This window comes from Pan paniscus, chromosome 10 (genome assembly GCF_029289425.2).
Source record: "Pan paniscus chromosome 10, NHGRI_mPanPan1-v2.0_pri, whole genome shotgun sequence".
In the NCBI taxonomy this organism is placed as follows: domain Eukaryota; kingdom Metazoa; phylum Chordata; class Mammalia; order Primates; family Hominidae; genus Pan; species Pan paniscus.
Genome location: NC_073259.2, coordinates 55,260,561 through 55,273,922, shown reverse-complemented (window position 1 = coordinate 55,273,922; position 13,362 = coordinate 55,260,561). Strand labels below are relative to the sequence as shown.

Sequence of the window (13,362 nt, the reverse complement as noted above, 5' to 3'; positions counted from 1 at the left end):
TATTTAATCCTCATAACAGCTGTATTAGCTAGAATCATTATCATTATTTCTCATGTTACAAATGAGGAAACAGAGTCACTGAAAGATCAAGTGCATGCCCTCAACCACAACATTATGCTGGCTCTCAAAATAAACTCTTTCTCAAATGGTTTTGTGGGGCTTAGTAACACACACAGTGTCATTCATTTTTTGATCCCTTTTCATTATCCAGCAAGTTCAATTAGTTGCTAAATGCTCCAAAATGCTTGTCTCTTGCATTTCGCACTTCCTTTCTATTCTTCCAGACCATTCTCTCTTTAATACTTTTCACTCTTCTGAAACTATGTTGAAAATGCCTCTTAATTTGTATTTCCCCATCTTCAGCCATCTTCAGCTCCCACCTACTCTATATAACTCTGGGTCCTATCTCATCATTTTCTCCATTTTCATTTTGTTTTCAAACCCTTTTTGATCATTATTCCTTCTTACCAATACTTTTAACTCCTTCAAAAATAAAAAATAAGCAAAATACTCTGTTTTTTCTATTTTAATATTATGCCATTTCTCATAAACTGTAGGCTTCCTCTTTCTACTTGTCTTTCTTTCCAAGCCAAGCATAAGAAAATATTAATAAAGCCCCAAAAATTGGTTGGTAAAGTTTCTTTCCATTTATAAACGAAGAGCATAAAGGTTGGTATCAGACAAGAATTCTGCATAGCAAGATGGTCTAATAGCAAGGGCTGTGTAGCCAGATGGCCTGGTGATCATTAAAAAGTCAGGAAACAACAGATGCTAGAGAGGATGTGGAGAAAATAAGAATGCTTTTACACTGTTGGTGGGAGTATAAATTAGTTAAACCATTGTGGAAGACAGTGTGGTGATTCCTCAAGGATCTAGAACTAGAAATACCATTTGACCCAGCAATCCCATTACTGGATATATACCCAAAGGATTATAAATCAATCATTCTGCTATAAAGACACATGCACATGTGTGTTTACTGCGGCACTGTTCACAATAGCAAAGACTTGGAACCAACCCAAATGCCCATCAGTGATAGACTGGATAAAGAAAATGTGGCACATACACACCATGGAATGTTATGCAGCCATAAAAAAGGATGAGTTCATGTCCTTTGCAGGGACATGGATGAAGTTGGAAACCATCATTCTCAGCAAACTAACACAGGAACAGAAAACTAAACACCACATGGTCTCCCTCATAAGTGGGAGTTAAACAATGAGAACACATGGACACAGGGAGGGGAACATCACACACCGGGGCCTGTCGGGGGGTTGGGGGCTAGGGGAGAAATAGCATTAGGAGAAATACCTAAGGTAGATGACAGGTTGACGGGTGCAGCAAACCACTATGGCACATGTATACCTATGTAACAAACCTGCACATTCTGCACATGTACCCCTTAACTTAAAGTATAATAAAAATAAATAAATAAATAAAAATAAAAATAAAAATTTAAATAATTTAAAAGTTAAAAAAAAGAAATTCCCACTTTGTCATTTACAACTGGGTAACTTTGGTCTAGTCATTTAACCTTTCTATGTTTCATTTTTCTCATGAAACATAAGGATTATAATATAACCTACCTCTTAAAGTTGCTGTGAAAACTAAATTAGTCAATATTTATGAAGGGTTTGGAACATTAGTTAGCCATCTTTATTATAAAAATTGTAAATTAAATAAGAAATTTATCATTCATTGCTTAGGCAATAGGAAAGCATGAGAAATTTTTTAAGGAAGGGAGATTTTGAGCTGAGGCTGCCCTTAAACTAACTGGCCAACACTACTTGTTCAGCACCCACTTAAGAATTAACTCCCAGAACCCTGGTTTAGGTCCAAAATTTTTTGTTGTTGTCCTTCTTCAAACTCCCTTTATCCAATAAAGTTTCCAGTTGCCTCATTATTAGTCATTTGCACTGGCCCAGATGCCTGGTACTATAACTTAGGTATCCTTATCCTGGTTACTTTTTGGTGCCTGAAGCAAAGCCATTTTGTGGACACCCTGGTCAATGCTCAGTCCCATCTAGCCTGGCATCTATGGTCAGTAAGCAGTTCCACTGTATTGTTTCAGGCCTTTGAGAAAGGGAACTCCGGAGAGAATGACAAGACAGCATGTCTTTCAGGAAGATAATCAAGGGGATGATTAGACAGATGAACATGGAAAAAGGGGGCATATACTAAGGTAGGAGAATTGTTGCAACAGGGAGGACAAAAGACAAAATGGGTCTGAATAAAAAGGCTGGCTTATCCAAGCATGGATTTTTCTTTTTTATGAAAGAGAATTCATAGCACTGGATGACATTAAGTTATGAAGATGTGGGAGAGAAACTCAGGATGACTACAAAAATTGCAGTTTCATATTTTGGCTGGTAGTTTTAGCTATATTTGAAGCAAAGAAGAAGCAGACATAGCATAAAGATGATGAGTTTATATTTGATATACAGAGTTTGAGGTAGATATTGAACTAAATAGAAATGCGCTGGGTGTGGTGGCTCACACCTGTAATCCCAGCACTTTGGGAGGCCGAGGCAGGTGGATCACCTGAGGTTGGGAGTTTGAGACTAGCCTGACCAACATGGAGAAACCCCGTCTCTACCAAAAATACAAAATTAGCCGGGCATGGTGGCGCATGCCTGTAATCTCAGCTACTCGGGAGGCTGAGGCAGGAGAATTGCTTGAACCTGGGAGGCAGAGGTTGCAGTGAGCCGAGACTGTGCCATAGCACTCCAGCCTGAGCAGTAAGAGTGAAACTCCGTCTCAGACAAAAAAAAAAAATGTGCAGAAGCAGTTAGATACGATAAACATGTTCAGCAGACTACTGACCACCAGCTCATTATCAGTAGAAACAAGTTTTGAATTATTTTCCCCAGGTTTTAAGAATAAATTAAATGATTTATTCTTGCCCTCTACTCAAAATTGAGACACAGTGGTAAAATGACTGGCAAATGCACTCTGTGGCACAAATAGCACTAACCTCACTAGGGAAATCTAGCCAGAAACTGTAACCTCATTAAAACAATGCACTAACTTCCTGAGATAACTGGCAACTATAGGCAGATGGAAATGCCTTTTATTTAATATGCCCTCCACCTTCCAATGATCATCCGCCCATTTGAATGTGGAGACACTCTAGAAAATAAATTAACAATTCAGTCTCTTCACTTTTGCTTCATTAAACAACATACATTTGTATTAAGAAGCTGAATTTCTACTTTATTTTTAAATATGTTGCAAAAAGTAGGCAATATTTGGTATTAAGCAGCACAACTGAAATCTTTTCAAGTGGCATTTTATAAGTATCAGCAATTGATCTCTAAAAATAAGACTTAACCCACAAACTTAAATTTTGTAAGAAATCATGTCAAATAGATTGCAACACATTAAATTTATGTCTGGATAAAGGAAGTACAAGTTTCAGGACTAGAATATCTCACAAGAAGGTCATAAATCAGCTAAACATTCACTGTTATTAAAAACAAAACACAAAGGTAACTTTCCTAAGATAAAAACAATTCAATCTTTGGGTTCAAAAGGACTTACAACGGAAAATAGAAAGTATCATCTTGATCAAGTTATAACTTACTGTATCTTCAAGCCCAGTGATTTTTTTAAAAAAGTTTTAAACTTACCTCTCTCCATTCTTTATTTCCAACTCCTTGTACATATAAGACACAAACTACAAAAGATGAAAAAAATACGCACATATAAATGTCTTTTATGAAAATCATATGTGAATGTATACAATTTATTTTTCAGCTGTTCAAAAGCTACATCAAAATTAAATGCCTAATTCCTAGACTTACCCTTGCAAAAAAAAAAAGGCTAGTAAATCATCATATGACTAAAAATTGATTTAAATAAGCAGAAAACAAACTGTTATGCCAGATCTTTAGAACTTAGTATGAATTGAGCTTGGCACATAAAATAATAAGTACTTGCTAAGGTCTTCATAGATAAATTTTAAAACCATAATTTAAACAATTTGAAATATTTCATTATGTTGTGAAAAACAAGCCAAGCTCTCCCTAAGATATTTACAGTGCTCAAAGGTATAATAGGAACGAAAACTTGGGGCAAGTCATGCTCTACATTTAATATTTATAACTTCCACCCTTAATATTTGTAAATAGGTAAGAAATCCTGTCAACCAAGAAAGGAATTCCCAAAAGGGAGATTGAGAGTTTTGGGTAAAGATTAAGGGAAAAGAAGTGTCCCACCCACTTGTCAAATGAGCCCCAGGAATTTTTAATACCCACAATTGCAATGCCTTTTTCCCAATGACTACCTCAAGAATTCTGACAACTGACAAAAACCTTCCCTCTGTAATTCAACCATATTTGTTCACACATTTGTAGAGATAGAGAACTGTTATATATCCATTTCTAAATATTACAAGATTCGGAAACACATTGATTTATACAGTTCATTCTGCTGTTTTCTAATTCAAACTACCCTTCTCACTTTACAAGTTATCTCCAATTTTCAATACCTCTAATTAGTAATCAAACACTTTGGTTCATATCAGATGTTACATATTTCACTTGGTTGTAAATTGTATATACCACTTTTATTTTATTTTTCTTTTCTTTCTTTTTTTTTTAAGAGACGGGGTTGGGCGGGTCTCACTATGTAGCCCAGGCTGGTCTTGAACTCCTGGGCTCAGGCAATAGTCCTGCTTCGGCCTCCCAAAGTGCTGGGATTATAGGCATGAACCACCTTGCCCGACCACCACTTTCATTTAAAAAAAAAAAAAAGAAACGTATTACTCTGTGACTAAATAACTTTAAATTATGGCCCATTACAGTTTTCTTTCAAATATAATAATTTCTACCAAATGGCCATAGTACGAGGTTTTAATTTCAAAGTGAACTGTCCCACATTGGAGTCATTTGCATTCTTATTTTATTCTCAAAGTGCTCAGCAAGTCCCTCTTTACCCACAGTACTGCCCGGGGTTGATGAGTATGTAGGGCTTGGGACCATTCTCCTGTTGCTTTCTAGGCTTTAAAACAAACCTTTAAACAAGAACTATGAGTTTCCTACAACTTTTGCAAAATCAAATGATTTTTCAAAAGGCAAGCAATACATACTTACTTGGATCAGATTTAGAAAATGTGTCTCTGTCAAGAAGATTTCTGTTGAATAAAACAGAAAATGTTAGCTGGATATAAAAGCAAAATATTTATATTTATATAGACATATTAAAATGTGTATGTACATAATTGTGTATATATATATAAACATACACATACACACACATATACATATATATGACTAAATAAACATGTCCCAAGGGGCTGCTTGTATATATTCAGACTGAACATCACTGTACTCCAAAAATAAGAGAAAGCTTTTATTTTCTCAGACTTTCATTCCACTTAACCAGTAACATGACTCCTTACATCCTAAGATTAAAATCTCTTTGAGAGAATTAACTGTTTTAGGTTTCCATTTAATCCTTCATTAAGAATATAAAGGTGTTCAGAAATGCTTCCTGAATTGAATTGTGAGTTGTTATTAATGCAAATTTGTTTGCAGTTCAGAGCACATGATCACGTTAGTCCATACAATTAGAATACAGTTGTGAAGCAGCATCTACTGACATTTGTGTTACATCAACCCTGATGAGTTTTATGTTGCTATTACGGTTTCGGAATTTAAGATGAACATATAGATGTTGCCTGAAGACTCTTTTCAGTAAACATTAAAAAAGTACACAAGGCCATTATTAGTACTTTTTTTTTCCAGATATTTCTAAAATAGAATAACAATGGAAAATCAGAAAGTAGGAAAGCCTGGATTCCTCTGATACTAGTGTATTGCTACCCTCAGTGGTAGTAATGCAGTCCTATACTTTATGCTCATAACAATAACCCTGAGTACTCATTAAAAAGTTAAATTCAATATGCTCTGATTCACAAGGCAGGAAATTATTAGAAAAATTTCCATCTAAAATTAGTTTTTATAAAATTATGATTTAAAGCTATATGCTTTTCTGAAAAATTTGATTATCTAGAATGATGACTTGAGGGTTCTAAAAGTTCAAATTTGTGTTTAATAATCATCTTCCATTAATTAAAATGGAGTAGCTAAATTACATTTCAATTTGTAATACTTATAATAAAAATCTCGTGTTCAAGCTGTCTTATTTTCCACCAGGACTACTATTCATGTGCATTTATTTGTACTGCCCTTGGTATCTGAAAAGTCCCTTTTTCATATGAATCTGGCATCCTTTCTTATTTCAGGTTCTCAAAAGTGATTGCCGCCATTGAATCACTATACACTGAAAAAACAAAAACATATTCAACAAACCAATGCAGCACAAACAATGAAATGAGATCATGTCTTGAAATATTCCTAGAAAGGAGAAACATCAGACATACTCATATTTGGAATTAAATCAGATTAGAAGACCACTAGTCAGTAATCACATTAAATTAATCCTTTCTGTCCCCTGAGCAGACACCATGACTCCAGCAATGGTTAGCAAACAGTAAAGTAAAACATTTCCATTTGAGAAATTACTGTGACATTATATTTATTATACAAAGGTAGTTCTTCACTTAAGTGGGAATTCTCCCAATCCTTCCTGTGACTCAAGCTTTTGCTCATTAGGTATCCTAGGAAAATATTATGCTGTTTCTTTCAGAATTCACAAAAAAACAGAGATGACAGTGCAAAATATTGTGATGTGGCTGTGACTCAAAAACTATGCTATGTACGTATTTAACAGAAAATCATGTAGTTTCAATGCCTTACTTATGTAAAAAAAAATAAACTACAAGTTTTAACCACAAATACAAAATAAAGGATTTCTATAAACAATAGGACAGATGAGTATTCTTTTTTTTTGAGACGAACTTTCACTCGTTACCCAGGCTGGAGTGCAATGGTGCGATCTCTGTTCATTGCAACCTCCGCCTTCCAGGTTCAAGTGATTCTCCTGCCTCAGCCTCCCGAGAGTAGCTGGGATTACAGGCATGTGCCATCACGCCCAGCTAATTCTGTATTTTTAGTAGAGACAGGGTTTCTCCATGTTGGTCAGGCTGGTCTCAAACTCCCGACCTCAGGTGATCCACCCACCTCTGCCTCCCAAAGTGCTGGGATTACAGGCATGAGCCACTGCACCCCGCTGAGATTAGTATTCTTAATCATAAACTTTACTTGTCACATTGTTTCACTCAGCCATTGTGATCCATAACACATAATGGTAAGATCAAAAATAAAACAAGCCAACAAAAAACCCTTTGTATAATGACAAGTAAAAATCTATAAATCTTCATAACATAGTCTGAAATTTGCAATTTAACTTTCCAATTATATTTGGTAATAATTTTACCTGTACTTTGGTCATATGAATATAATAGAATAGATTATCTCTGACAGGTTGAATTCCCAAAAGACTACTTTACTCAAGCATATATGATCGCAAAGTTGGAAAAGGAAAATATTCTTAGTGATATATACACTGCAAAAGACCAGTGATTGTTAAAATGCACCATTCAGTTTAGATTTATTTTAGGAATAAGAATTTTATCTTCCCAATATCCTATTAGAAACAAAGCCCATTCACATTAAGTAAAATAAGATAGGTATTATTGTGAAGGCCATTTCATAAATTCAGAAACTAAGCTGGGGCTCAGAGAAAGTGAGTGAATGAGTCAATGTACACAGCCCAGTACAGAATAATCTAATGGTACCAATCATTCTGAATCTGAGTCTTCTGTTCTTTACAAAATACCTCAGTTTCTGGAGAAATCCAGAAGACTTCTTATTTTCTATGAGTATTGAAAATGTCAAAGGCCTCCAATTTTACCTACCACATGAATATAAAGGAAAATAAATTCCTGTTCATAGACTAGTATAAAGAGAGATGCTGCTTATAGAATGAGGACAGAAAACCAGAATGAGAGGCCAAACCCACTATATTTTTCATAGAAAAAAATCTTTGTTTTTTTATATATTGCACTTTTAAAAATAAACATACACACACCCCTCCATGACCAGATTTTATATGAGAAGGCTACTCTTCCCTCCATGGACTTGTCATCTGCTTGAGCTAGGATGCCTGTAACTTTGTTCCTACCATTTTATAACATGATGTTGAACATCAACACTAGGTTAAAAGTCCTGAACATGTGTTTCTATTCTGCAAATCTAGATGTAGCTAATATAAAAGAACAAATTCTTCAAAAGAAATTTTGGAAAAATACAGTGTATAAGTTAGAAAAATTATCTGATGAAATATCTAATCAAAATTATAACCTATAAATTGCCTGAGTTGTTCTAGTATCCACTCATCCTCAAATTTCATTAAAATTCCTAGACTATGAGCTTAAAGGGGGATAATTGAAATAGCATAACTAAAGCCGAGGCCCAGCCAATTTAATTCTAACCTGTGGGAAGAAATACTATCAGAAGTCTTCAAACCACAGCAACTCCATCTTGAATAGGGGCTATGTAAAATAAGGCTGAGACCTGCTAGGCTGCATTCCCAGGAGGTTAAGGCATCCTTAGTCACAGTATAAGGAGACTGGCACAAGATGCAGGTCATAAAGACCCTTCTGATAAAACAGGTTGCAGTAAAGAAGCTGGCCAAAACTCACCAAAACCAAGATGGTGATGAGAGTGACCTCTGGTCTTCCTCACTGCTACACTCCCACCCGGGCCATGACAGTTTACAAATGCCATGGCAAAATCAGGAAGTACCCTATATGTTCTAAAAAGGGAAGGCATGAATAATCCACCCCGTGGATATAATCAAGAAATAACCATAAAAATGGGCAACCAGCAGCCCTCGGCACTCCTCTGCCCATGGAGTAGCTGTTCTTTTGTTCCTTTTCTTTCTTAATAAACTTGCTTTCACTTTATTGACTCACCTCGAAATCTTTCTTGGGCAACATCCAAGAACCCTTTCTTGGGGTCTGGATCGGGACACCTTTCTAGTAACATCACTGGGTTAACTGGAGAGGTGTATTTTGCGTGAAATGTAAATTAAAAAGTAGATAAGCAGGAATTTAGCAACACCTTTCCAAAACCATCCAAGATAAAGAATTCCCTGACTCCTGTGCCTTCCTACTCAATTCTCATGCATATTCATCCTTGAGAACAGCCTGCCTTCCCCTAAACACAACAGTCAGTTAGCTCATCTGATAACCAAGCCTGCTTTGATTTTATGCTCAACAAGTCATCTTCCAAATTTAAGACAGTTTCCCATATAGTAGTTACTGAGTAGCCAATATGAACATCACAGTTGTCTTTACTGTTGTAGTTTTTATTGTCAGTCGGCATTCTGAGACTCACACTGAAGAGCCAGCTAGCCTCTTAAAATTGTATCTCATGCTTGTCTTTCTCAAACTGGAAAGTAGCAATTCTCTTTCAACTTCAAAGCAAATCTGCAAGTATTTTTCAAGCAAATAATCTATGGCCAAGACCTAACTAAGCTCTATCAAAAATAATACAATCTGCATTAAAGTTTTATTTCAAGAAGGCTGAATTTTATTTACAGAAATAACTAAACAGCAATATAGGATGGTGTATAAAATCACAGTTTATTATAGGGAGAAAGAACAGTAACCTAAAAACTGTCAAATTGATTCAGCTACGACAACAACAACAACAACAAAAGCCAGGTACAGTAATTAGTTCTTATTCCAACTATTTTTCAAATAATCGATAATCATATATATAATTTAAGTGATCTAAATAAATATATGTCCTGAAATAAGTACCTTATTGAGACAGTCAGGTGGGAGGGGGTCCCTGGCAAAACTCCAACCAGCCTGTGCACTGGGAATGCACACTGTGGTGGAGCCATAGTTTGCCCCATTTGCAGCGGGGAGGAGCCTGGCCACTCCTCTTCCTGCGTAGAACCTGAGATTCAAATTGCCAGATAGGAAGCAGCCCAGTAGGGACCCTGGCTTTACGGAGAGTCTCTGTTTCCCCTTTTTTTTTTCCTTTTTGCCAACTACATCCCATTTTTCTCCCTCCTCGAATTGTCTGTGAGCCTAAATTTTCATGGCCATGGGACAAGGACCCTGTCTTTAGCCAAACTAAGGAAAAAATCCTGCAATATTATTTTTAAAAAGCTAAGTATTTTGTCTATTATATTTATATGTATTAAGGATTTAATAGTAGAAAATAAAAACTTTGAATTCTTCATATGTATAATGAGCAAAACATGATGTATTTAAAGTAAAAAGTGACTTGTGAGTTAATCCTAAAGTTGCAGGCATGCTACTCACTCTTTCCTGCTCAGCAGATAAAATCACCTAATAAATATTCTTGTTAAAAAATCCTTTAAAAGGGAAACAAATATCATTATCCTTCCACAGATGAAATTTGAAAAAGACGACCTGTGTGTGAATTTTAAAGTTAATAGTTTCAGAGTAAAGGCAATTTTGCTATTTGTGATCTTTTTAAAGTTCTAATTTAATTAAAAAATTAGAAATTTTTAAAGTTCTAATTCAATAAAAAAAAACATACAAGATACTTGTTTTAGGGGTTAAGTCCTCAACTTGGAGACATAAAATTAATTCCAAAAAGCACTGTGACCAGCAGAAGTGAAACAACACATTAAAAAATCTACTGCTGTACCTTGAGTGCAATTTTTCTATTTAATTTTCAACAGGAATGGAAATATAGTTTGTAAATAGAGCCCAACAAAAAATATTTAATTTTCTATAGGGACAAAAATACAGTTTATAAGTAGAGCCAAACAATGCTTTATCATTTTGCAAACACTGTCCAGAATAAATTTTCCACATGTGGACAGAGACCAGTATCTCTGAATCATAATGTCCCCTGCAAATTGCCTTGTGTCAATAAGCAGAATGATTCTGGTTTTAATTAAAATTTTGTAAATTATTAAGGGCCTTTTATTTATCTATTTTTCAGTGTAGTCTCTGGACCACTGATAGCCTGCAAAGTCTTTACCAAATGTTGCTTAGGCAGCTACAGAAACTAACTAGCACAAGCTTGCACATAAGTGGGGCCCGTTGAATGAACGAAGAGTTTTAGTCTCCAATCTAAAGCATCATCTTTTTTCACTTTAGGTAAGGTTAGGTGTTTTATTATAGAAGGCAGAGTAGAAGGGGAATCTAGCATTTGGGGCCTTTGCTCTAATAGGTAATCCATTAACTGAAAATCCCTGAGAGTGACAGCATCACTGAGCCCCATGTCACTGAACCATGCCCACGGCCTTTATTTAGGGCATTATGTTATCTTATGGACTGGAATCAGAAAGTTATTTGTATGTATATATATTTTTTAATGTACATACACACAAAATGGTTTTCAGAGTTTTTTTTTATGAAGACAAGGAAATCAAAACTTTTTTTGAGCAACTGAAAGCAAATTTAATCTTTGGAAGTGATTTAAATGCAATGTTTAATTCTCTCTGATTCATTCATTCTTTTATTTTATTCACTGAATAAACAATACCCTGAGAAATTTAACATAACACACTTCAGGAAAAAATATTTTTCCCAAAACTGTAATTTCTATAGCAAGGGGAGCCAAACTGTGTACAGGCAAAAAGGAAAGGTTTAGAAATGAAAAAAAAGGCCGGGAGCGGTGGCTCATACCTGTAATCCCAGCACTTTGGGAGGCCAAGACGGGTGGATCACGAGGTCAGGAGATTGAGACCATCCTAGCTAACACGGTGAAACCCCGTCTCTACTAAAAATACAAAAAATTAGCTGGGCGTGGTGGCGGGCGCCTTCATTCCCGGCTACTCGGGAGGCTAAGACAGGAGAATGGCGTGAACCCGGGAGGCGGAGCTTGCAGTGAGCCGAGATCGCACCACTGCACTCCAGCCTGGGGGACACAGCGAGATTCCGTCTCAAAAAAAAAAAAAGAAATATTTTAAAACCGAAACTTACTAAAAAGCCAAAGTCAGCTAGCATCTAAGATACCAAGTAATTCTGAAGGATAGGGTCATTGGAAAGTACTTAACAAGATTATCTGGCTTTCAAGAAAGTTAAGAATAGACTTTCAGATTTGAAGCTGCACAAATAGACTAAAAAATTCAGTTCAACAGCTTCCTCTGGTAGCCTGAATATACAGCAAGAACTTTATCATAAATGACAGATATTACCCAACCGACACTAGGGATAAAAGAAATTTTAAGTTATTTTTCAGTTTCTGCTGAAATTGGTTGTTCAAAGTACTTATTACTACTGTTAAGCTGAAAAGGCCAGTTATAAAATTATAGTTTCAACCTTTGCGTGGGTGAATTTGGGTTAGACACTAACAGAAATTTAAGGAGAGGAGAATTAACCGTATAATTTTTTATATTCGTTCTGAAGCATTCAACCGTGATTGATATCCTTGGAAACTACTTAAAAAGAAACCTATGCTTTGTCAGAACTTGACATGTCAGAGCTCTGGTTAGCCTGAGATAAATACAAGAACCTACGGGTTTGAAGTAATGGAGGGTTAACTCAGGGTAATGCAAGCTTTCAGAAAAAGATACAGAATGCAATTCCTGATTTCAGCTGGAAAAGGGAAACATGTTTATGCTTTAAAAAAATGCAGAAAAAAAAAGAGACTCAGAGCAGGATATGGGTCTTCTTAAAAACCTAAATCTCAGGTACAAAACTAAATTCATTACCTTTTCCCCAATCTTACGGCTCCTGTATTTTCTGTCCTAGTAAATGACAACTGTGAAAGAAAAATAATGGACACCCAAACATATCAGGTCCAAATCCCTGGAACCTGTAAATGTGACCTTATTTGGAAGAGGTCTCTGCAGACGTGATTAAACTATAAATCCTGAGATGAGTAGATTACCCTGGATTATCTGGGAGGGCCAAAAATTCAATCACATATCATATATAAGAGGAAGGCAGACAGAGATTTGACACTTACAGAAGAGACAAGACAGTGACAGCACAGAGAGAGTTGTAGATTTTGGCCTTGAAGATTAGAGTGATGCAGTCACAAGCCAAAGCATGCTAGCAGCAACCACCAGGAGCTGGAAAAGGCAAAGAATGGATTGTCCACTAGAGCAGCTGGAGGGACATCAGCCCTGCCAACACCTTGATTTCAGCCCGGCAATACTGATTTAGGACTTTTGGCATCCAGACCTGTGAGAAAATAAATTTCTGTTCTTTTAAGCCAACAAGGCTGTGGCAATTTATTATAACAGCCACAGGAAACGAGTACAGCCAGCAACACTGTCCAACCTCTCCTCCAAGCAAGACGCCTCAGTAACAGGTCATCTTGTCTCCCATATCCCAGTTCATTCACCAAGACACCTCCAGGAGAAAGCTCTCTACTGTAAATGCTTGAGCAAATGCCTCGCTTGCAAAAAACCCATTACCTCCAGAAATTCCAAACTCCATAACACTGCACTGAC

The 13,362-nt window shown here is 36.1% G+C and overlaps 1 protein-coding gene across 1 annotated transcript in view; it reads right to left on the bottom strand.

Annotated features, from left to right (window-relative positions):
* Window positions 1-13,362, bottom strand: part of CPNE8 (copine 8) — a 280,364-nt gene that overhangs the window by 243,900 nt on the left and 23,102 nt on the right. The window contains exons 2-3 of the mRNA XM_003825722.7: window positions 5,094-5,134; window positions 3,630-3,676 (exon numbers count right to left, since the gene is read on the bottom strand). Of these exons, the coding sequence (XP_003825770.1) occupies window positions 3,630-3,676; window positions 5,094-5,134 (88 nt within the window). The remainder of the gene's footprint in view (window positions 1-3,629; window positions 3,677-5,093; window positions 5,135-13,362) is intronic.